We start from the raw sequence: 25,185 nt of genomic DNA on the forward strand, positions 1-25,185 counted from the left end.
AGAGGAAATAAATGCATGAATTAGTTTTTTCAGCATCACTCTGAGACAAGACCTTTCTGATTTTAGAGATATTGAGTAAATGCAAAAAGGCAGTCCTACATATTTGTTAATATGCGCTTTGAATGACATATCCTGATCAAAAATGACTCCAAGATTTTCACAGTATTACTAGAGGTCAGGGAAATGCCATCCAGAGTAAAGATCTGGTTAGACACCATGCTTCTAAGATTTGTGGGGCCAAGTACAATAACTTCAGTTTTATCTGAGTTTAAAAGCAGGAAATTAGAGGTCATCCATGTCTTTATGTCTGTAAGACAATCCTGCAGTTTAGCTAATTGGTGTGTGTCCTCTGGCTTCATGGATAGATAAAGCTGGGTATCATCTGCGTAACAATGAAAATTTAAGCAATACCGTCTAATAATACTGCCTAAGGGAAGCATGTATAAAGTGAATAAAATTGGTCCTAGCCATGTGGACTTACCTTACACTTGCACTGTATGCAGGGCCCACTCCCAGCAGGGACAAACACATTTCCATCAGGATACACCCTCCTGTCATATTCACAATCTGTTAGAAAACACACACACAACACACCACACACACACACACACACACACACACACACACACACACACACACACACACACACACACACACACACACACACACACACACACACACTAGCTGAAATAAACCAGTGTAATTTAATTCAAAACTAGAGTGTGACCAAAACTGACCAATTTTCACCCCACAAAACAATAAATAGCGTTATTAAGAGGATATTCCTAACGTATGAGCTGAATTACTACAAACAACAAACCTAAAAAAAATAAACCCCAAACACAAAAACTGCTTTTTTGGGACACTTTTCTTAATCTTCATCTCAAAAACATCAGAGTAGAAACACTGCATAGGACGATACATCATATAGGGCAGGGTTTTTTTCCTTCTTCTTTTGTATTTTATTTGAGCACTTTAACTCAATTAGGGGCCAGGTTATGGCATAAAAAAGCAAATATAGCTATTTTTATGTTTAAAGTGATGTCAAGCTTGAATATGAAATTTCGTGATGTGGGACAGAATGCTATCAGTTCTGTGTAAGTATCGTTTACAGTTTTTCAGACAGCTTGGTTGACAGATAAAAAATTGAAAACATGAAACTCTCTTGGTGTCCCCAGATGTGATAGCATCTGAAGATATGGCCTGTCTTGTGATAAGCAATATGTGTGATTATCTTTCTCACCCAAATAAGGGTTCTCAAACTTTTTCACCTGCACTAGCAATCAGCAGAATGTGTATCGGGCTGCAGTCTTTGTTCGTGTTTTACTTCCCTCCCCACTGATCAACCATGGGATGCCCTTCTGATCCTTGGACTTGAACAGAAATCAGTTGTATGTAGTATATATGATGATCTCATGGCTTCTGACACTTGTTCGGCAACAAAATTTAAAACAACTTGGGAGAGTGAGCTTGGTATTGAGCTGACAAGTCAACGGTGGGACAAGGCTGTGCTTAGTATACGGTCAGGCACACTTTGCACTAGGTTACAACTTATACAGTTCAAGGTATTAAACAGAGTCCACTTTTCAAAGTCTCCTTTATCAAAAATTCATCCTAACATATTAGACCATTGTGACAGATGTCATGTGTCTCCTTGAAATTTGAGCCAAATTTTTCTTTTATCCCAGACTTTATAAGATTTGCAGTGATTTTGTTTTAATTTTGTCTAAAGTTTTAGGCACCCAGATACAACTGGACCCTCTCATTGCTAGATTTGGGGTCCCATTTATTCCGTTCAAGATGACCTCCTTGCAGTCGGAAATACTTGCATCCTACTCCTCTGGAAGTCACCCATTCCACCAAATATTCCTTTATGGCTTTAGAATCTTATGCCATTTCTTAGTGTAGAAAAGATTTCTTTAACTGTTAAAGGTTGTTCTGCTGTTTTTTCACAAATGGAATCCTTTCATTGAATACTTCAAGTCGTTACCAACTCAGAGTACCGATTATCTCACGTAATCATGATGTCGATACTCAATTGATTACGTTTGGAATTTTGCTTTATTAAAAAAAATTCTCTTTTTTGATGCAATTTTTCAAATTCATTTATTTTGTGTAGAGATGCTGTTCAAGGTTTTGTATGTTCTGTTTGTTCTGTGAACAGAGACTAAGGAAAATTAGAGAACCCAAATGTTCCTGTTTTAATCTGTCATTATGTCTGTTCTCTTAAAAAATAAATATAAAAAAAGAAAAAAAAAAAAGAAAGTGTATCGAGGAGCAACTACTGATTCCTTTTCTTCTTCGCCAAGTCTTCTAGCCAGTATGCAAAATGTGAAAGGTGAAGTAAGCAGCTCCCTTTTGAGCTACTGTACCAACATGGTGGTGCAACATGGCGGCCTTTATGAGAAGGCCCACTCCCATTTCAGTATGAAGGACTCCTTCTGTGCTTATGAAAACAGATTCATTCACTGTTGCAGGTAATTAAACAGTAATGAACATGTGGTTATGAAAGGTATATACCAGCTCTGTTAAGAAACACACCTAAATCCTACACACAGTAGCTGTAACGCATTAAAACAATATAGACATATATAATTATAACACTTGGGCAGAGACTGGTACATTTCCACACATACACTGACCTTTACACATGGGACAGCACTCTCCTGTAGCCTTTGCTGGATGACTACAGTGTGGCATGGGACACGATGCATCGATATTCTCACAATACACTTCACCCGCCTAACACGCAAAAAGAAGAATGAACAGGTCAACATGATCATTCCGTTTCTCAGGGTATGAGAAAACCATCCTTCACATTTTAATGGCATTTGATGAGCTTTTTTGGTATCCTTGTGTCAACAGTCTTTTCCAATACATTCAGAAGACATCACTTATCCATGAAAGAATTTCTCGGAATGTACTCACAGAACAAGAGCAGCGGCGGCAGGGGTCGGTCTTAGAAGGGACAGTCTGTCCATCCAGATAAATACTGGACTCATATTCACACTGATCACAACTACAAATATACAATATGAACAGTTAGGAAATTCGAAAACTGTTTCTGCTGGGTGCAAGTTTTCTGAAATGTGCACCACTGCATTATGTAAAAAACAGAAAAGTACACCGTTTCCATGATTTAGGCCTCAGTAGGTCAATGGAGGTCATGCCAATGGAGACATAGTTTCTTACTTTACATCATTTCATGGAGTTTGAGTGAGCTGATGAATGTTGAAAATAGCTCAATCTCAAAGAGGAGGAGAAGAAGAAGAAGCAGTAGTAGCACACAGGCCCCGAGGCTCATTGGTGCCACTGATTATCTCTAGATTCCAGTACTGTGAAGCGGATGAGAGTCTCCACCTCCCTCTGGATTGGACAACAGTCAAACAGGTTACTTCTTCAGCCAAGGCTGGTACCCATTTACAGCTGGGCGGACTGGGCCAATACAGATGAAGTGTCTTGTCCAAGTACATCGCCTGGTGGCATGACTGGGTATTCAACCTTAGTCTAGATATTGGCAGCCGAACTCCTTCTTCCACTGAGCTACCTTTGTCCAGACTTAGCTGTTTTGGAGATGACTTAAGCTGCTTGTGATTATTGGTCCTTGCGTGGAATTGTTAAACACGGCACTTGGCAGCACGGTGGCTTAGTGGTTAGCACTGAAGGTCATGGCATTGATTTCCACCTGTGGCCTTTCTGTGTGGAGTTTGCATGTTCTCTCCATGTTTGCGTGGGTTTCCTCCCACATCTAAAGACATGCAAGTTAGGTGAATTGGAAACGAACTGGAAACTTGTTAATTGTCCAGGTCCCCCTTGTAAAAGAGATTTTCATCTCAATGGGAGTAACCTGGTTAAATAAAGTTCATTAAATTAAATCTCTCAGAGGCTTATTGCAGAGACAACTGTTGTGGGCCGCCTGCTCTGTTCTGCTGCTGCTGCTTTCTCTCCTCTCTGCATAGGTGGTGCGCCTCAAGCTGATCGACACACCTGTTCCACATTCCATCAACCCCGTCTCTTCATCCCATCGTCGCCAGAAACTCAGCTAATCCACATGGTAAGCTTGGCCTTGCTACTTTTCCAGAAGTAGAATATTTTCTAACTTTTTGGTGTTTCCACACACCTCTTGTCGGAGCCCCAGCTCAGAGCTGTCACCCTCCTTGTTGCTGCCGCTCCAAGATCAGCTTTTTCTGCAGCTTGTGCGTGGAGCTCTCGCTCTCAGCAGTTTCCCAGCTAAGTGTTTGTCATTTTTGTCCACACTGAGCTCTGCTTGGAATATTGTACAAACTGAACTGTGAACTTTTTCTGATAACAAACATTAAGAAGAAACTGAACTGAATCCGTCTGTCTAATTATCTGCATATTGGGACCAGCTGTGATAGTTTGTAACTGTTTGACTGTGAGACTCACTTATGGAAGTTACCGACTCAGCACTCACCCATCTGTCTCTCCTCTCCAGCCTCGTCAACAGCTTGCGGGCGGCCACCTGGCTCCGGAACCACCTACTAGACAGAAGTACTCTGGGCTGCGGTTCTCCTGTTTCCACCGCCGTGCGGGCCGGTCTCCACTCGGATAGGCAGCTTAAAATACTCTGAACACTTTGGACACTTCTTGCTTTAATAAATCCGTGTTTAACACATTCCTCTCTGCTCCCTGCTTCTGGGTTCATTGTCCGTCCACACCCGAACCATAACAACAACAGCCAATAGGAGTTACCGCTATATCTGTGAAGTATTACCTTTTAAAAAAATATCTGAAACACATCACAGGACACACATACTCTTTATTTTACTTTTCATGATTTCATCTCTCACTGGTAAAAATTCTTGTGTCCTGGTTCAAACTCGGACCAGGCTGATCATCAAGGTTGGGTAGGATTACTTTGAAATGTAATCCAAAAGTAATCAGATTACAAGTAATCCAAATGTATGTACATACATACATGTAATCCACATGTATTCTTTCAAAGTAATCCTACCCAACCTTGCTGATCATGCAGATGGACTGAGCAATCCTGACATAAAAAATCTTAGTGAAAATTGAATGCATTTAAAATCTGTGTCACTATGAGCTAGAAAGGATGTGCAGCAGGTTAGGGTGGTAAAAGATGCACATGGTAATGTGCTGACAAGTGAGGAGTGTGTGCTGAGAAGGTGGAGGGAATATTTTGAAGAGCTGATGAATAAAGAAAATGAGCGAGAGAAAAGGCTGGATGATGTGGTGAGAGTAAATCAGGAAGTACAAGAGATTAGTAAGGAAGAAGTGAGGGCTGCTATGAAGAGGATGAAGAGTGGAAAGGCAGTTGGTCCAGATGACATTCCAGTGGAAGCTAGGAGAGATGGCAGTAGAGTTTCTAACCAGATTGTTTAATAAAATCTTGGAAAGTGAGAGGATGCCTGAGGAGTGGAGATGAAGTGTGCTGGTTTCAAGAACAAGGGTGATGTGCAGAGCTGCAGTAACTACAGAGGTATAAAGTTGATCAGCCACAGCATGAAGTTATGGGAAAGAGTAGTAGAAGCTAGGCTTAGAAAACAGGTGAAGATCTGTGAGCAGCAATATGGTTTAATGCAGAGAAAGAGCACTACAGATGCAATGTTTGCTCTGAGAATACTGTTGGAGAAGTACAGAGAAGGCCAGAAAGAGTTACATTGTGTGTTTGTGGACTTAGAAAAAGGTTATGACAGAGTGCCAAGAGAAGAGCTGTGGTATTGTATGAGGAAGTCTGGATTGGCAGAGAAGTATGTTAGGGTAGAGCAGGACATGTACAAGAATAGTGTGACAGCGGTGAGATACGCAGTTGGAATGACAGACTCATTCAAGGTGGAGGTGGGATTACACCAAGGATCAGCTCTGAGTCCTTTCTTGTTTGCAGTGGTTATGGACAGGTTGACGGATGAGATCAGACAGGAGTCCCCATGGACTATGATGTTTGCAGATGACACTGTGATCTGTAGTGAGAGTAGAGAGCAAGTTGAGTCTAGTCTGGAGAGGTGGAGATATGCTTTGGAGAGAAGGAGAATGAAAGTCAGTAGAAGCAAGACTGAGTACATGTGTGTGAATGGGAGGGAGCCCAGTGGAACAGTGCAGTTACAAGGAGTAGAAGTGGTGAAAGTAGATGAGTTTAAATATTTGGGGTCAACTGTTCAAAGTAATGGAGAGTGTGGTAGAGAGGTGAAGAAGAGAGTGCAGGCAGGGTGGAGTGGGTGGAGAAAGGTGGCAGGAGTGATTTGCGGCTGATGAATATCAGCAAGAGTGAAGGGGAAAGTTTACAAGACAGTAGTGAGAGCAGCTATGTTGTATGGTTAGAGACAGTGGCACTAACAAAAAGACAGGAGGCAGAGCTGGAGGTGACAGAGCTGAAGATGTTGAGAATCTCTTTGGGAGTAACAAGAATGGACAAGATTATGAATGAACAGACTTCCGGGTTGACTGCAGCATGGAGTAGACGTTTAATAGTTTACACATTTTATTTACTCACTACCTATTGTAACCTTTCACTATCTACTCGCACGTTTAAACATTGGCGACTACGATGTCCACCACAAGAGCAAGAAAAGATGAGCAAAAGAAAGAAGAACTCATGAACGAGTCAATGCTAGCTATGCTAAAGGCTATGCTAGAGGAGCACCGGATAGCGCTGTCCGTCGACTTTAACTCGTCCATCAAAAGACTTGAAGCAAAAAATGGACAGCATACAATCGTCCATTAATGACCACCAGCAACGCATCGTTTCACTGGAAAATTCGGCCACAGACACCCAAGAAGAGATGCGCGACATGGCGGCTAAGATAGCTACAGTGGTGGACGAGAATGCTAAGCTAAGGGCTAAAGTAATAGATCTAGAGAGCCATAGCCGTCGCTGTAATATTCGTATTTTGAACCTTCCCGAATCTATCGAAGGGCCTCGGCCAACTGTTTTTTTTCTCTGAGTTGCTTATGGACGTGTTTGGAAAAGAAGTGTTGAAATCAGCCCCAGAGATAGACCGAGCCCACCGCGCAGCGCCCAGGTCCGGGCCCACAGCTAAACCACGAGCAGTGATCGTCTGTTTCCATAGCTATCAGACTCAGGAACTCGTGGTGCGTAAAGCTCAGGAGCTACGAGGCAAGCTACGTTATAAAGCTGTGCCCATCCACATTTTTGAAGACTACTGCCCTGAAGTGTTGGAACAACGCTCAAGATACCTCGACGTTATAAGGGAGCTGTATAATTCAGGCCTGAGACCGGTACTCCGCTTCCCAGCCCGACTTTCCATCACGACCAGTGAGGGCACGTGGAGGCACCTGACTTCACCCGAAGACGCGAAGAGATACATCACGTCTCATCAATCAACCAGCTAGACGACTTCACTGACTTTTTATAGAAATGACTGATCTTTAGCAGCTAATGGTGCTCCTATCCTACATTTAAGTTTCAGAGCTAGAGGTTTGTGAATGTTACTTTTATACTTTATTTCTCTACTACTGGAATTGAATATTTTTGTTGCTAAAACCTGTTAATTTTATGGTCAAGAAGTGAAACGCACCTTATTTTTGATAATCTCTATTTCTTTACTTTATTTATTTATTTATTTATTAAATTTTATTTTTTTTATTTATTTATTTTTTCTTTTCCCCCTTGCCCCGCCTCTCCATTTCCATATTAGATAGAACTGTTTATCTGTTTTTATAAAAAACAATACTTGGTGCAGGTTGGTGGGAGTGAGGGTAGGGGACCTTCTTTATTTATTATTATTTCTACTATTATTTTTATTTTTTTACATCTGTGCATATGTATAGATATATGTAGACACACAAACACACACATATATATATATATATATATATATATATATAATTTTTTTTTTTTCTCTCATAATCATTTCAGCAGACATTTTTCTACTTTTTGCACTTTGGTATTTATATTTGGTAATCTTACACTGTACAAGTTTATGTGTGCACATTATATAGTGTTTTTTTTTTTAGTTTTCTAAAGATGACCACTCTCAAAGACAAAACAGTACTTTTGTTTTCTTAGTGAGATGTTTGCTGCAACTTGGAAGCCTAATGGAGACTTTTGTCTATACAGGGAATGGTGGTACCCTGTAGCGCAAAGGACACTCAAGATTTTGATTTAGAGGGGATTCAGGTTCATAGTTTTTTTTGTCATTTTTGTTGTTGTATTTGTCTATGCGTGCATGTGTGGATGAATGCTTGTTCATCTTCCCCCTCCCTCTTTTACCTTTCAGTTGTTCGCCTCCAGAAGATCCAATATTTTCACACAAGGTTGACTCTTAACAATCCACTGCATAGTTATGCCAGCAAAAGGTATGAATAACAGTAACCTTAAGTTTATTTTGTGGTATGTGAAGGGCGTCGGAAATGCAATTAAAGCCAACAGGGTACTAACTCATTTACAACAATTAAAAGGGGATGTTATTTTTCTTCAGGAGACACACCTACGGAACAAAGAAATACTTAGGTTAAAGAAAAATTGGATCGGACAGGTCTACCATTCTAAATTTAATGCAAAGGCTAGAGGGGCTGCAATACTTTTTCGTTCGAATGTCCTATTTGAAGAACATTCAGTGATAGCTGATCCAAACGGTCGTTTTATACTTGTTTCTGGTAATTTACAGGGGTGTTTGGTTGTGCTGGTGAGTGTCTACAGACCCAATTTTGACGATGAGGCCTTCATAACCAAATTGTTTTCCTTATTACAAAAATTACATTTTTATTTTAAGTGGGGACTACAATTTGATTCAGGATGTCTTACATGATAGATCATCAACTAAGCCTTCATCTGTAACTAAATCCTCTAAAGCACTTGAGGTTTTTAAAACTGAGTTGGGGCTTGTGGACCCTTGGCGACAGTTGAATCCAACAACCAAGACATTTTCTTTCTTTTCTCACGCTCATCACACATATACACGAATAGATTTTTTTCTCATTGATATCAGATTACTTTCTAGTATTCAGACTTATGATTACCATGCCATTGCTATATCTGACCACTCGCCTGTCTCCCTAGATCTATCACTGATGGCTCCATCTCACCCTCCTGTTATCTGGAGGTTCAATTCTAGTTTGGTGATGAGAGATGATTATAAACAGTTCATAAGAAACCAAATCTCACTCTTCCTTGAAATAAATGACACACCAGAAATCTCAAGAGGGACACTTTGGGAATCTTTAAAAGCTTATTTGAGGGGACAGTTTATAAGTTTTGTCTCTAACCTAAAAAAAGATGAAATGTCCCAGAAAACTGACTTGCTAACTAAGATTAAAAATATTGATAGTAAATACTCAATTAATCCAGATCCTAACCTATATACTGAACGAGTGAAGCTTCAAGCAAATTTAAATTTAACGACTTCTACTGCCGCCACAGTGCAATTAATAAAAACTAAACAGCTTTTTTTTAATCTGGCGACAAAGCAGGAAAGCTCCTGGCTTATCAGTCCTGAGCAGAGGCAACCTCAAAACTGATTCCAGCTATAAAACAACCTAATGGTGAGATTGTTTCTGATCCTAAGAGCGTTAATGAAGCATTCGCTGAATTTTACTCTAACTTGTACCGCTCAGCTTCTCCGCCTAATGCCCAGAACTGGCTCCAGAATATAGAATTTCCACAGATTGATAAAAATTCTGTCAAGGGCTTAGGTGATCCGGTAACAGAGTCTGAGATCCAAGAAGCTATCAAGTCTTTGAAACTATCAAAAAGTCCTGGCCCAGATGGCTATTCTGTAGAATATTATAAAGCAAACTCTGATATTTTAGGCCCACTCTTGAAGGACTTGTACGCTGAAGCCTTCTCCAAGGGTTGCCTTCCGGGCACCTTATCCAAAATTTTTATATCTTTTTCAACATGTTCCTATACTTCTCTCTAAATCTTTCTTTGATAGGTTGGATAAACAGATATTCCAGTTCTTATGAAATAGACAGCCAGCTAGAATACGTAAATCTATTATGTTTTTGCCCAAAGCTGAAGGTGGCCTTGCACTTCCTGTTTTCAGAAAATATTATTGGGCTGCTAACATTCAGAAAATGTTATATTGGATGTTAAAGATACGCTGCCGATTTGGGTGCAAATAGAGAAAGCGTCTAGTCGTTATTTACTGTCCTCTGTATTGTGTTCCCAGCTTCCCCTTTCACTAACTGTTGTCAAGGATAATCTCATTGTTAAACAGACCCTTGCCATTTGGAGACAATTCAGAAAGAACTTCGGTTTGAATTGTCCTTCTACTCTAACCCCTATATTTGGAAATTGTAACTTTATCCCTTCTGTTACAGATGTGGTCTTCAGAATTTGGTATGAAAGGGACCTATGTAAAGTTAAAGATCTTTATAGGGACAATGTCTTTTCTTCTTTTGCCGATCTCTCAGTCAAATACCAACTGCCAAACTCTCACTTTTTTCATTTTCTTCAAATAAGGGACTTCGTCAAAAAACAATTCCCCCATTACCCAAACAGACCTCCTGAAACCTGTTTAGGTAATGTTTTAGGGGTAAATCCTCAACGGAAAGGCTGCATCTCAGTTTTATTTCATATGATTGAAGAAATTATGCCAAGGTCACTCACTTCAACCAAAAGGGCATGGGAGGAGGAAATGAACCTGACTTTATCTGAACAACAATGGGAATCAGCTTTGAAATTGATACACTCATCCTCAATCTGTGCACGCCATTCATTGATCCAATGTAAAGTTTTTTATAGAGTACACTACACAAATACCAAATTGTCTCGGATTTATCAGTCGGTCATTGACAAATGTAATAGATGTGGGCAGTCACCAGCTAATCACACTCACATGTTTTGGGCTTGTCCCAAATTAACCATTTTTTGGACTGATATTTTCGACACACTCAGCCAGGCGTACGGTCACACTCTCTGTCCTAACCCGGTGTCTGCCATATTTGGTGTGTCTCTTGATGCCAATATTCCGAGCCCCCTGAAATGGGCCCTGTCTTTCACTACCTTGTTGGCACGGAGATTGATCCTATTTAAATGGAAACTTTCTGACCCTCCTTCACATGACCACTGGTTGAGGGATGTACTTTTAAATTTAAAATGGGAAAAGATTAGATTCTCACTCAAGGGCTCCCTCAATAAATTCAAAAAAACTTGGTTTTCATTTGTATCACTGGTGGATTCATTAATAATAACGCCAGAGGCGAATATTGGATAAAATTTTGATTGTTAGACTGGTGATACATAATTTTGTGTTTCACCTCCAATTCCTATTTTCAATCTTTTAAAATTCACAATAACTAATATAAATACTTTTAACTGCACTGGTCACTCCCTTTATATGTGTATGTTGTGTGTATGTGTGTCTCTGTGTATCTTTATGTTGCACAAGCAGGGACTGGTTCTCTGCTGTGTCTTTGTGTCTGGACCTGTTGGGCTTTGTGGGTGGATTGGTGGGTGGGTATGGGGTGTGGGTTTTGACATGCCTTTCATTATTGCAATTTGTTTCTTTTTACAATTGTCAGCATGGTATGTCATATTGTTGAAAGTTCAATAAAGAAAGTTGGATTAAGATTATGAATGAACATATCAGAGGGACAGCTCAGGTGGGACGGTTTGGAGACAAAGTCAGAGAGGTGCGATTGAGATGGTTTGGACATGTGCACAGGAGGGACCCAGGGTATATAGAGAGAAGGATGCTGAGGATGGAGCTACCAGTCAGGAGGAGAAGAGGGAGGCCAAAGAGGAGGTTTTATGGATGTGTTGAAGGACATGCAGGTTGGTTGGTGTGAAAGAGGAAGATACAGAGGGACAGGGTGAGATGGAAACGACTGGATCTGCTGTGCGACCCCTAACGGGAACAGCCGAAAGACAAGAAGAAGAAGTTACTATGGATTTTCACAATCAATCGAGTCTAATATGAACAAAATGACTGTATTCTTAACGGTAAAGAAATGTTTAAAAATATTCAAGAAAGTGAAACCAGAGCCGGTTAATCCCCAAAATCTGATCACTTCTTTTCAGTGCCAAAATGTACTCTGACAAAAAAGGTCACATTTTAATAGGTTTTTCCAGTTATTCTATTGATTGACAGACAGATACGTCAATCAAGGCAATCACATATAAACTGTAAACCACATCCTGATGGTGCAAAGGGGAATGTGATGGATTAATGCAGGCTTGAAAGTGTCATGAGTGAGTTTAGGGGTTGGTTACCGTGGGCAACATTCTCCAGCATGATGCAAAGGTTTTCGACACAATAAGGAAGGACAGGAAACAGGAGAACACGTCACATTTCCATTCTGGATAAGAGACAGCACTGACTGAACATGGAATCACTGGATGGTTTTGCCTTAAAAAAGAAATGAACTGACGAGGATTCATTTACCACACATTTACACTCTTGACAAGGGTCTCTGTTGGGTATTGAAGCTCCATTAAGGAAGTCCAGACTGTCCACACCACAACCTAGAAGACAGACACAGGCTGTAACTCAGCACTCCCCTGAATGTCCACGCACCGTAAAGTAACACACCCTGACAAACTGGACAGCAGGTATTAGGTGGAGGAGAAGCAGGGTTTTTACAAGGGGTGTGGCACTGCTCCCTCTCACAACGAACGTGGCCCTCCTGGTGAGACACAAAACAAATTGCACTTGAAAGAAAAGTCATAGAGATAGTAAGGTTAATTATTAGATAGCATCAGACCAACCAAACAGTAGCAGACATCACAGGGATTCTCTGCCGTCCTCCACGTGGTTCTGTGATCATACCGGACACCAGAATGCATGCAGCCTGCAAACACATTTTTATAACTAATGACTACACTGTATGAAGTTCAGTAAATTGATGCTGTCTATTGATTGACTGAAAGCTACAGTTCTCATGCAAACAGTCTGTTTCAAATATTAAAGCCATTCACACACAGACTAAATATAACGTTTTAACCTTACCTGTTCATTCCAGTCGGATTCATCATCGCAGCCTGACAAAAACGTATCCACATAAAGTGCCCTGATCTTGGAAAACGACATCTGAAAATACTTAATTCCTGTCATGGCTGAAGAAACATAACATTTTAAAAGCAAGTCCCTGTAGGGTTTTTCTGCTCCATGTGGACCTGAACCAGAGAACGCCAGGACTTTGCCCCACACCAAGGCAATTAATGTATTGTAAAAGTTGAAAGAGTCACAGTGCCTCATTCATTCACATCAGCATTTACCACAAACATCAGTTGATTCTTCAGCAGTCTGCACTCTATGAAAATAAATCCCATGATCCACTGAGACAAAAATAAAATAAAATAACGTTACATTACTGTGTTTTGCCTCTGTGTGGAGAAGAGACACTGCGCGACAGCACATGCGCATTTGATGACGTGCTTGTAAATATTTAAGTGTTCCACTTGCCAAACAAAAGGGTTCTGCCGGCGGTGAAAATACAAACCAAGCCAGACTTAAATGCTCTGACACATATCATACCGTGCGGTACCAACACAAACCACTCGGTGAAAACGGGGCTGTCAGCAAAAGCTGACTAAATCATCAAGGTGTGACAACAGCATAATTTATTAGACGTACACCCCCATATGCCAGCGTTTTTACCATTGTTGGCATATGCTGGCTAAATCGTTAAGGTGTGAAAGGGCCACAAATTTAGACTTGTGCACCCATTTCTTTTTTTTTTGTTTGTTTGTTTTCAAGTCATTAATAATGAACATACGTATACTGTACAATTATGTCATCCTGGCAAAAGAACAGTTCAAAGACATCATTAAGAGCTCACAGACATTCATGCCCATGAGTGTATGCAAATTTCTAACCACACTGTAGACACTACCACCATGCTCAGGTGGTAAGAAGCTGAATTTGTAGTGCTCTGGTAAACTATTCTGTATCTGAGATCCAGTGGCATGAACATGGGATAGAATTATATTTTTAATCTTGTAGGTAAACAAAATAGGACCAAAATACAATACCAGTGGAGGACAGGTACAGCTGTCCAACAATTTTACATGGTATTGTTTTCAGTCCTGTGTGTGAACAACATAACTCAAAGGGTTTTGATTCAATTTGGACCAAACTTGGTTGAATGACTGAACATAACTCCAGCGAATTTAATGATTGATTTTAGATTTCTGTTTCTCAAGTAAGAATTGCACAAACACCTTTCTGGTGTTGTACCTCTGCATCGATGGCAGCATTCTCCAGGTATAGTCTCATGTTGTGTGCAGTCCAGTGGAGGGCATGGCAGGGGGGAACATTCCCTGGAACCTCCCTAGTTGCAACGAGAGTAAAAATGTAAACAAATCGAAGCATAACTGTAGAAAACAGCAAATCGTAGAGGAGCTAGGACCACCCCATGTAAACTCACCCCCAGCCCAGAACTAAACCAAGCCCAAGCTTAAATGCCCCCCACCCCTATGATCTTTGATCATCCCCCGGGGACAGATCCGATGGTGTGAATTAGGTCCTTAAGGTGCCTTTACAATGCAGGAATTTGATCCCCGCATTGCCGTGCAATTTGTCGTGCCAATGCATCCTGCTTTGTTCTGCTTGATGCCACGCTTTGTCCCGCTTGACGCCATGCTATATAAAAAAATCATTTCGTAGCCAATGACGCATTTGCTCTCAGAACTTGACCGATGAAACCATTCTGTCATCACTCCCAGAATCACAGAGAAGTTATCTACAGCTGGAGGTTGTCTTGTGTGCGTCATGCGGTGGAGAGCACATTTGGAATCTTGTCTCAAATGTAATTATTTACAATATATATACTGTAATGGATTGGTAAAACACTTGCATTTTCATTCCTTCTTATGAGTTTGATAATGTATCTGTAAAGTTATGTTTATTATAGATGTAACATCTTGTCAAATTGTTCAGATGCACTGCGCGCAGTGAAATGCAGTGGCACGCAGTGTTTTTGAATACCGTAATTTCTGGACTACTGAGTGCACCCAAATATAAGCTGCAGGCACCAGTTTTAACTAATTTTCCATGTTGAAACATGAGATATTTAGACAGAAAGATGTTACACAGAAAGATTTTTTTAAACTTTTAAGTATATACATATATTACATACGGGTAACATACACAAATACGTAGCGTAAATGCTTTTTGCTGAAGATGGAACATGCAATTACTGACGAGCACGGCATCAAGCGCATGCACGGTGTCACGCAGCATCTCCGCTGCACATGGAGGCAAAACTGAGTCATTTCAACATTATTTTATTTTATTTTATTTGTGGATCATGGGATAATTTCATCACATGCAGAATCGCCTGATGCCTGTGGTAACTGAGATGTTAATAAATGTGGTGCTGCTGCACTGTGACTCTTTCAACTTGGTGCAAACAGCGGCCCGTGGGGAGAGAGGATCGAAGCTCCACTGACAGCACCAGACACCCAACAAAAGGATTACACCTATAGCAGACTGAGCCGGTCTCACATCGGCCTGGACAGGCACACCAAGCGCTGCAACTTAGCCACCTGATGGACAACCTCCTGCACAGAAATTGTGGAACTGTCGCACAATGTGCCAGTGTCACAGGACCATTCTTCAGTCACAAGGAATTAAAGTATTTTCAGATGTCGTTTTCCAAAATCAGGAGGCTTTATGTGGATAATTTTTCTTCAGGATGTGATGAATCCCACTGAAATGAACAGGTAAGACTATTTACTCCGTGTGTGAATTTACACCGCATGAGGACCGCGGCTTTCAGCCAATCAATGGACAGCATTAATGGACGAATTTTGACTTAAGAGTAAATTACAAGAAAGCCTGTAAAAATCCATAAATTAGCCGAATCATTGTTTAAGCTGCAGTGTCAAAAAGTATCAAAAAATTAGTATCTTATAGTCCGGAAATTATGGTAGGTTGCGCAATGTTCATGACTATTTCATGCGAGTGGCATGAAATTAATGTGTGCCAGAAAATTTGAACATTTCAAAATTTTCACTGTGCACTGACATGCAGCCACGCACAGTTCACACACAGGTTACAACAGTTTATGACGGATTTACTCAGTGATACGCCAGATTGCGTGCCAGTGCAGGAATCAAATTCATGCAAGTGTCAAGGTGCCTTTAGATATACCTAAAATACAATCAGATATTCAAGATGATGTCCAAAATGGACACTGGCACCCCCTCCACTTTAAAACACACATAGCAACATATAAAGGACTTAACTTTTAAAAATATTCCATAAGAAGAAAGGTTTAGGTTATAATAAATGCAGTTGTGCTGAGATGATCTCCATTAATTGAAGTTTTAAGTCAAAAATTACATCCAAAATGGCCATCAAAGGACCATTTTCCATTAAAATGACCATATAAAACATCACAACTAAACATCATATTTTGGTGGCCATTTTGGACACCATCTTAAATATCTCACTTGGCAACATCCTATTGAGGAAGGGTATGAAATGAGGGTGGTCCTAACTCCCCTCTTAAATTATTTGGCCTAAATAACTGTGTTTCTGTGGGCATCCAAGATGGGTGGCAAATACTCACCTTACAAATGCAAGTGTAACAGCCACCAACAGTGGACACGTTATGACGCGTCCCGTCCCCATCACAGCCTGGAAAAGCATGAAAGGTTTTAAAACAAACATTTTTTGCGTTTCGAACTGTGCATCCACATGTCCCAAAAGACAGTGTAAATAATATACTGGTCACTCAATGGAAGAGAAGAAGAATGTGGAACTGGATTATAAACAACAGAGGGGGTGTCTCCTCCACCTCCACCTTCTCCTAATGTCTCCACCTCCACCTTTCCCCTGCAGGTCACTGGGGAACATCTGGCTGTACTCTTTCTCCAGCCATGACAGAACAGCAGGGTTCTGATGTAATGCACACGTGCATGCTCACACACAGCATTTCATGAAGTGTAACCAGAAGTGCCTGCAGCTTGGCAGTTTAAAAACTACGACTGGCAAGTCTATTAACACAGAAAGAGATTTACTGGAAGAATGGATGATGTTCATCTAAACTCTGTCCCCTGCTTATTGGACATCTTCATTATTCTGGACATTTTTAACAGTATAATAAATAGAGGGGAAAAAACTTTCAGGGGGCTGATGAAATATGATTTCTTTTAATCACGTCTCTTTTATCAAATAACTACTTTAATGAAGATCTAAAGGTCAGAAAAATCAAATCAAATCAATTTTATTTATATAGCGCCAAATCACAACAAACAGTTGCCCCAAGGTGCTTTATATTGTAAGGCAAGGCCATACAATAATTACGAAAAAACCCCAACGGTCAAAATGACCCCCTGTGAGCAAGCACTTGGCGACAGTGGGAAGGAAAAACTCCCTTTTAACAGGAAGAAACCTCCAGCAGAACCAGGCTCAGGGAGGGGCAGTCTTCTGCTGGGACTGGTTGGGGCTGAGGGAGAGAACCAGGAAAAAGACATGCTGTGGAGGGGAGCAGAGATCAATCACTAATGATTAAATGCAGAGTGGTGCATACAGAGCAAAAAGAGAAAGAAACACTCAGTGCATCATGGGAACCCCCCAGCAGTCTAAGTCTATAGCAGCATAACTAAGGGATGGTTCAGGGTCACCTGATCCAGCCCTAACTATAAGCTTTAGCAAAAAGGAAAGTTTTAAGCCTAATCTTAAAAGTAGAGAGGGTATCTGTCTCCCTGATCCGAATTGGGAGCTGGTTCCACAGGAGAGGAGCCTGAAAGCTGAAGGCTCTGCCTCCCATTCTACTCTTACAAACCCTAGGAACTACAAGTAAGCCTGCAGTCTGAGAGCGAAGCGCTCTATTGGGGTGATATGGTACTATGAGGTCCCTAAGATAAGATGGGACCTGATTATTCAAAACCTTATAAGTAAGAAGAAGAATTTTAAATTCTATTCTAGAATTAACAGGAAGCCAATGAAGAGAAGCCAATATGGGTGAGATATGCTCTCTCCTTTTAGTCCCTGTCAGTACTCTAGCTGCAGCATTTTGAATTAACTGAAGGCTTTTCAGGGAACTTTTAGGACAACCTGATAATAATGAATTACAATAGTCCAGCCTAGAGGAAATAAATGCATGAATTAGTTTTTCAGCATCACTCTGAAACAAGACCTTTCTAATTTTAGAGATATTGAGCAAATGCAAAAAAGCAGTCTTACATATTTGTTTAATATGCGCATTGAATGACATATGCTGATCGAAAATGACTCCAAGATTTCTCACAGTATTACTAGAGGTCAGGGTAATGCCATCCAGAGTAAGGATCTGGTTAGACACCATGTTTCTAAGATTTGTGGGGCCAAGTACAATAACTTCAGTTTTATCTGAGTTTAAAAGCAGGAAATTAGAGGTCATCCATGTCAGTTTAGCTAATTGGTGTGTGTCATCTGGCTTCATGGATAGATAAAGCTGGGTATTATCTGTGTAACAATGAAAATTTAAGCAATGCTGTCTAATAATACCAATAGAAACAATGTGGTTCATTGGCAATGGTTGCAAATTTCACTTGGAGGGGGTTGATTGAAGTGGACTGTTGTGTAACTGTACGATGCCGATGTCATGATGCAGCCAAAGAGGAGAGGGATTTTTTTTAAACCCTCTCTGCATTGTGATTGGTATTTTTGCACGATTAATTAAATCATTTATTAATGTATTTATTATCAACTGCATAAGCACTTACTTGCTATTACTCATTATTTGCAACAAGTATATCCAGTATAGGCCCTGAGGACTGTTGTTGCTGGTGCTTATCCCTGGATTCCATAGCGTGAAGCGGATGAGAGTCTATGACTCTCCCTGGACGGGACGCCAGTCCATCACAAGTAATTTCTCAAGCCAAGGCCCACTTATATCCATTTTTCAGTTCGGTGGAGTAGGAGAATGCAGATAAAGTGTCTTGTACACGGACAATGACAGGTAGCATGACTGGGAACTGAACCCAGGTCTACACATTTGTCACCCAAGTCCTTATGTCACTAAGATACCTGCCCAAAGATACAAAAGCTAACTAATTTTATTTATATTCATGTGTTTTATAAAAATCCCAGTTCCAATGAAGTTGGGACGTTGTGTAAAATGTAAATTAAAACAGAATACATCCATCCATTTTCTTCCGCTTATCCGAGGTTGGGTCGCGGGGGCAGCAGCTCAAGCAAAGCCGCCCAGACCTCCTGATCCACACACACTTCCCCCAGCTCGTCCGGGGGAACCCCGAGGCGTTCCCAAGCCAGCCGAGAGACGCAGTCCCTCCAGCGTGTCCTGGGTCTTCCCCGGGGCCTCCTCCCAATGGGATGTGCCCGGAACACCTCTCCAGCAAGGTGTCCAGGGGGCATCCGGAAAAGATGGCTGAGCCACCTCGGCTGTCTCCTTTCGACGTGGAGGAGCGGAGGCTCGACTCCGAGCTCCTCCCGAGTGGGCGCTCCATTAGAGAAACAGAATACAATGATTTGCAAATCCTCTTCAACCTATATTCAGTTGAATACACCACAAAGGAAAGATATTTAATGTTCAAACTGATAAACTTTATTGTTTTTCTGCAAATATTTGCTCTTTTTGAAATTGATGCCTGCAACACGTTTCAAAAAAGCTGGCACAGTGGTATGTTTACCACTGTGTTACATCGCCTTTCCTTCTAACAACACTCAATAAGCATTTGGGAACTGAGGACACTCATGATTTGGTATAAAAGGAGCATCCCCACAAGGTTCAGCTGTTCACAAGCAAAGATGGGGTGAGGATCACCACTTTGTGAATAACTGCATGAAAAAAATAGTCCAAACGTTTAAGAACAATGTTTCTCAACGTTCAATTGCAAGGAATTTAGGGATTTCATCATCTACGGTCCACAATATTATCAGAAAATTCAGAGAATCTGGACAACTTTCTACACATAAGCAGCAAGGCCAAAAACCAACACTGATGCCCGTGACCTTCGATCCCTCAGGTGGCACTGCATTAAAAACCAACATCATTGTGTAAAGGATCGTACCGCGTGGGCTCAGGAACACTTCAGAAAACCATTGTCAGTTAACAAAGTATTAAGCGCCTTGGGGCAACTGTTTGTTGTGATTTGGCGCTATATAAAAAAAAAATTGATTGATTGATTGATTGCAAATAGACAGGTGCAAGTTAAAACTCCACCATGCAAAGCGAAAGTCATACATCAACAACATCCAGAAACACTGCCGCCTTCTCTGGGCCCGACCTCATTTGAAATAGACAGATGCAAAGTGGAAAACTGTGCTGTGGTCTGATGAGTCCACATTTCAAATTGTTTTTGGAAATCATGGACGTCGTGTCCTCTGGACAAAAGAGGAAAAAGACCATCCAGATTGTTACCAGCGCAAAGTTCAAAAGCCAGCATCTGTGATGGTATGGGGGTGTGTTAGTGCCCATGGCATGGGCAACTTACACATCTGTGATGGCACCAACAATGCTGAAAGGTACATCCAGGTTTTGGAGCAACACATGCTGCCATCCAAGCAAGCAAGTCTTTTTCAGGGACGTCCCTGCTTATTTCAGCAAGACAATGCCAAGCCACATTCTGCACGTGTTACAACAGCGTGGCTTCGTAGTAAAAGAGTGCGGGTACTAGACTGGCCTGCCTGCAGTCCAGCCCTGTCGCCCATTGAAAATATGTGACACATTATAAAGGGCAAAATACAACAACGGAGACCCCGGACTGTTGAACAACTGAAGTCGTAGATCAAGCAAGAATGGGAAAGAATTCCACCTACAAAGCTTCAACAATTAGTGTCTTCAGTTCCCAAACGCTTATTGAGTGTTGTTAGAAGAAAAGGTGATGTAACACAGTGATAAACATACCACTGTCTCAGCTTTTTTGAAACGTGTTGCAGGCATGCATTTCAAAATGAGCAAATATTTGCACAAAAACATTAAAGTTTATCAGTTTGAACATTAAATATCTTGTCTTTGTGGTGTATTCAATTGAATATAGGTTGAAGAGGATTTGTAAATCATTGTATTCTGTTTTTATTTTCATTTTACACAATGTGCCAACTTCACTGGAATTGGGGTTGTAAAATGTATGTATGTCACTCTGTTGAGTCCTGCTTCCACTGCCAATGTGTTTGTGTGTGAGTGGACAAGAATCACACAGAAGACAGTGAGGCTGCCTACTGCGCCAGCAGCAGACAGACATTTCCTCTGATCCGACCAAGCGTGCATAAGATCAAAGTGTAGTAAGTGGGAGTGCAGTCGCTCTTCCTACATGCAGAAACAATTAAGTGAAAGAGGGAAGAATGAACAGAGAACGTGACAGGCAGAAGACTCAAACAGACAAAAACAACGAGAGACAGAAGGGACAGTGGGCTTTGTGGGCGGTAAACATGTTTCCAGCATTTCACACTCTGAATTAAGAATCATTTCAGTCCCTGAACTAAGTTTCCTAACAATTTATTTGCTCGTCCTCCTCCAGAGTAAGGACCCTCTGATGGTGTACTGTGTGGAATTTGCTGATCGTCCAGATGCAAGATTCCAGGCCCCCTTAAATGGCTACAAAACAGCATAAATCTAAAGAACATGTTTTTAGACCTACATCAAAAACAACATGCCGCATATCTGTGGAGGAGTTGTCCATTCAAACAGAAACAGATCTTTCAGGCTTCTACATGAGCGTGACATTTTAATTCATATTCAATGCAGGAGGAAAAAAAATATGAGTTGAAATGTAAAAGATTTCAATAACCATGGTTGCTGTGACTGTCAAAGCAGTATAGGAGGTATAATGTGCTAACTTTACATGATGGTTACAGAACTGCAAGAGTGGAACCACACCACTCTGCAGGTTCAAGCTCTAGGTAAAGTGGTTCCTCATTATTAACAAAATGTGTAAAAGGGGGCTGCAGGTACGTGAAACAATAGTGAGAGGATAAAGTTTTACCAAGTCCAACATTATCATTAAAGGAGATGTTCAACCCACAATTGATTTTTAGATGTTTTGGGGTCATAGTTTTACTCTGGAGGAAATTGAATTGAATTGGCGTATTATAGATTTCGAATACAAACAACTCTGTTAGCAAACAGAAGTTAATCAGCTCATTAATCTTATTGGAAGGGGCAATAACACATTACTGAACAGATGAAAACATCATTAGACATGTCTGGATGTGTGGACCATTTTCAATCATAGTTAAACCATCGCATGTTAACTCACTAAATGTAAATCAACTTTTTAAGAAGACCAATTATACAGTTCGCTGTTAACTGCTGCCAGCTGACGCTGCTGTCCGCTGAGGCGTTACAAGTCGCTGATTCTTCGAGAACTAGCCCCTTCTCGGCAATCAAAGCAGCGGACAGCAGTGAAAGCTGGTGGCTAACATGCTAAGGTATGCAGCGGCTAACTGTATAATCAGTCTTCTTAAAAGGTTTATTTACGTTTTGTGAGTTAACGTGCAAGTTCAACTTTGCATGGAAGCAGTTTATGCAACAGATGCTAAAGATGTTTTTGTTTGTTCAGTGACAACAAGTGGTTTACTCTGAGCGTTTCTCATTCCTGTGTGCAATAATATTAATTAGCTGGTTAGCATCTGCTTGCTAGCGGTGGTGCTTGTTTTTGAAATCAACAATGCACTGATTAAATTCATTTTTGTCCTAAGGCCCCTGAAACATCTTAAAATAGAGCCAATGTTGGAAAATGCTGAACTTTTCCTTTCCTGCAGCGCGTTTCCACAATAACAGAGACCTACACATGCTAAAAAACAAAACAGCTGGACCAATTATGAAGTGCTTTAGTTTCTACTCTTCTTTGTATTTATTTCTACTTATATTTCCACATTTATATTGTTATTCTTTCAAAGATTTAGTCCAGTTTGTGTCTCTGGGGTTCCACCAAAACACAGCCTTAGGTGAAAGCTGACACACAAGGACACACTCACACATGCAAATATAAAATTAAAATGTTAACAGCATGGAACAAAAACAAAACAAAATCACTTTGTTGTTTATGACAGAGGTGGGTGGATCGATCCTAATATCGATAATATCTATACCAACACTGGTATTGACATTGAACAATCCTCGTGTAAAAAGATTGATACTCAAGCTTTTTTCTCTCCAGCACGCAGTGACTGCTGGTGCACGCAGATTTATCAAAGTCTACTCTCTGTCTGTAAGAGCAGCGCTGCGCTGCGTCACACAACACGGAGCAGCGCACCCTCCCCCCCTCTGGTCTTTTGTTGTTGCGTCTTCACATGGCTCAGTGGCGCCAGCCAATTTTGTTGTGGTGTGTTAATTTTGTTGTATTGTTGTTTGTCAGCCCTCTACCTCAGGAGATTTTGTTTTAAGTTGTGTTGAGTGATATTTTTTTAAACAAAAATGTTGATTGTGATAAAGTATTTTGTTGTCACGTACAATGTTTGGTGAAATTCTATCCTAGGTCTTTTGGATCCTTTGGATCTATGAAGCTTAAATATGAAAAAGTATCGGTATCGATATCGGCGATACTGGGCCTGTATTTACTTGGTATCGGATCAATACCAAAATTCTTGGTATCGCCCACCTCTAGTTTATGAGATCCAGCAGCACGCCCCAGTACAAATATTTTGTGCAGTATTTCATGGATCTACTCTACTCCAGTCTAATGCAAGAGTACCTGTCTGTGTGACACACGGGCTCCTCTGTGTTGGAGGAGCGGGAGCAGAGAAACTCTCCAGGGTCAGAGGTCACAGAGCAACATCTGACTCCTTTTTGAGAGAAGCTGCACAGACAGAAGTCTGGGGGAGGAGCAGCCATCTGTAAACTAGCTACTTAATATCAGTTTAATGTGTGTGTTAGTATAAGATTGTTGGGAAGATTTTTTTTCCATGTATGTGACAAAAAAATGATGAAGAGGTGAGAAATGGGACAGATGCAGACATTTTTACCTTCTATGTTTGGTGTGCATGTGACATTTCCAGATGTGCAAATACACACGGTGTTGAGATCAATTTGCCAGCGCTGGCCATCCTCCACGTCACGCCCCTTCCATATGCACCGCCGCTTTACACACTCACACCCCTCCAGGTACTGCACACGTGTTTGTAGGTCCGCATTCTTCAAAACAAAACACAATACCAAGAAGGGGCGACACCCACACAGCACATTTTTGACATAGAGTCATGCAAGTTCATTGTTTGTGATTCAGTGATATATATGTCTCTTTGTGTCCTTAAAGTTTGATCAAATCTCTCCAAAACTGAACCACTTTATCCTTGACTAACACACAAACCTTCACCATGTTTAACCAGTATTGGTTCAAGGTCAGAGGCAACCCGGTCTCACAGCAAGTCGTGCTTCAGCAGCACGAAATATACATTAATCTATTGGTTCGTGATATTGTGACGAAAAGTGCCTCATTTTCATCATGGCAGCACGAATTCATTCTTGTTCATTCCGTGATGGCTGCATGAAATTAAAAGTGAAGCGGGTGGGGGTGGGGGTTATGGTTACGGTTGGGGGGAAGGAGTAAGATTAGGTTATGGTTAAGGTTAGGGTTGGGGGTAGGAGTAGGGTTAGGAATCGTGAGTTAAAAAAGCTCCTTCACGAAAATTTGACTCATTTCATCACAGGAGCACAAAAAAAAAAAAACATGAGACTGGGCTGTCAGAGGTCATGTCATCAATAGAAAAATGATATATGACTTCATATTAGTGTTTAATAGTAACCACAATTGGGCACTTTAATCAATTGGGCACTACAGTCTGGTTTAAGGGTTGGCGCTAAAGGGGTAAAATATGACGCATATGATGTAATTTCTGTATTTCCGGGGGAAAAACCACAGCATTTTCAATGAGTTTTTGGGCAAATTACACATAAACAAAGTGAAAATGCAAAGAAAAAGTGACAATGCAAGCAAAAACATGTCGAGGCGGTTGTGCAGGTGAGAGAATGGAGCTACTCTGGTTAGCTGTGTAGGCTAACACTTACCGACACGACCTCTCACATTTGCCTCATCTTCCTTTCTCCACAGGAACCAAAAAAAAAATTGGCGACTGCTTTGGTGATTGCAGCCGAAAACAAACAGTACACCATTTTTTCCGTGTGAAGTTATGCTGTGTATATATTGCACAACGTGAGCAGCTGTGCCCATAAGTGGTCACATCCCACGATATCACACAGGGGTTCAAACGAGACTGCACTGCCCTATTCATTCTTACGCTGCAAACCCAAACAAGTTAACAGAACTTAAAAAAAAAAAACAGCAAATGATTAACCTAAAGTTTTTAGTTGATTAAATTAAAAGCTTTTCAGAGGTTAAATATT

The 25,185-nt window shown here is 40.9% G+C and overlaps 1 protein-coding gene across 3 annotated transcripts in view; it reads right to left on the reverse strand.

Moving 5' to 3' along the window:
• kcp (kielin cysteine rich BMP regulator) overlaps positions 1-25,185 on the reverse strand; it is a 100,558-nt gene that overhangs the window by 49,613 nt on the left and 25,760 nt on the right. For all 3 annotated transcript variants that reach the window (XM_034176612.1, XM_034176609.1, XM_034176610.1), the window contains 10 exons: positions 23,808-23,976; positions 16,465-16,532; positions 14,127-14,220; positions 12,656-12,738; positions 12,480-12,573; positions 12,333-12,412; positions 12,161-12,246; positions 2,929-3,019; positions 2,643-2,742; positions 482-567 (listed from right to left, as the gene is read on the reverse strand). In XM_034176612.1, coding sequence (XP_034032503.1) covers positions 482-567; positions 2,643-2,742; positions 2,929-3,019; positions 12,161-12,246; positions 12,333-12,412; positions 12,480-12,573; positions 12,656-12,738; positions 14,127-14,220; positions 16,465-16,532; positions 23,808-23,976 — 951 coding nt within the window. The remainder of the gene's footprint in view (positions 1-481; positions 568-2,642; positions 2,743-2,928; positions 3,020-12,160; positions 12,247-12,332; positions 12,413-12,479; positions 12,574-12,655; positions 12,739-14,126; positions 14,221-16,464; positions 16,533-23,807; positions 23,977-25,185) is intronic.

This window comes from Thalassophryne amazonica, chromosome 8 (assembly GCF_902500255.1).
Source record: "Thalassophryne amazonica chromosome 8, fThaAma1.1, whole genome shotgun sequence".
Taxonomy (NCBI): domain Eukaryota; kingdom Metazoa; phylum Chordata; class Actinopteri; order Batrachoidiformes; family Batrachoididae; genus Thalassophryne; species Thalassophryne amazonica.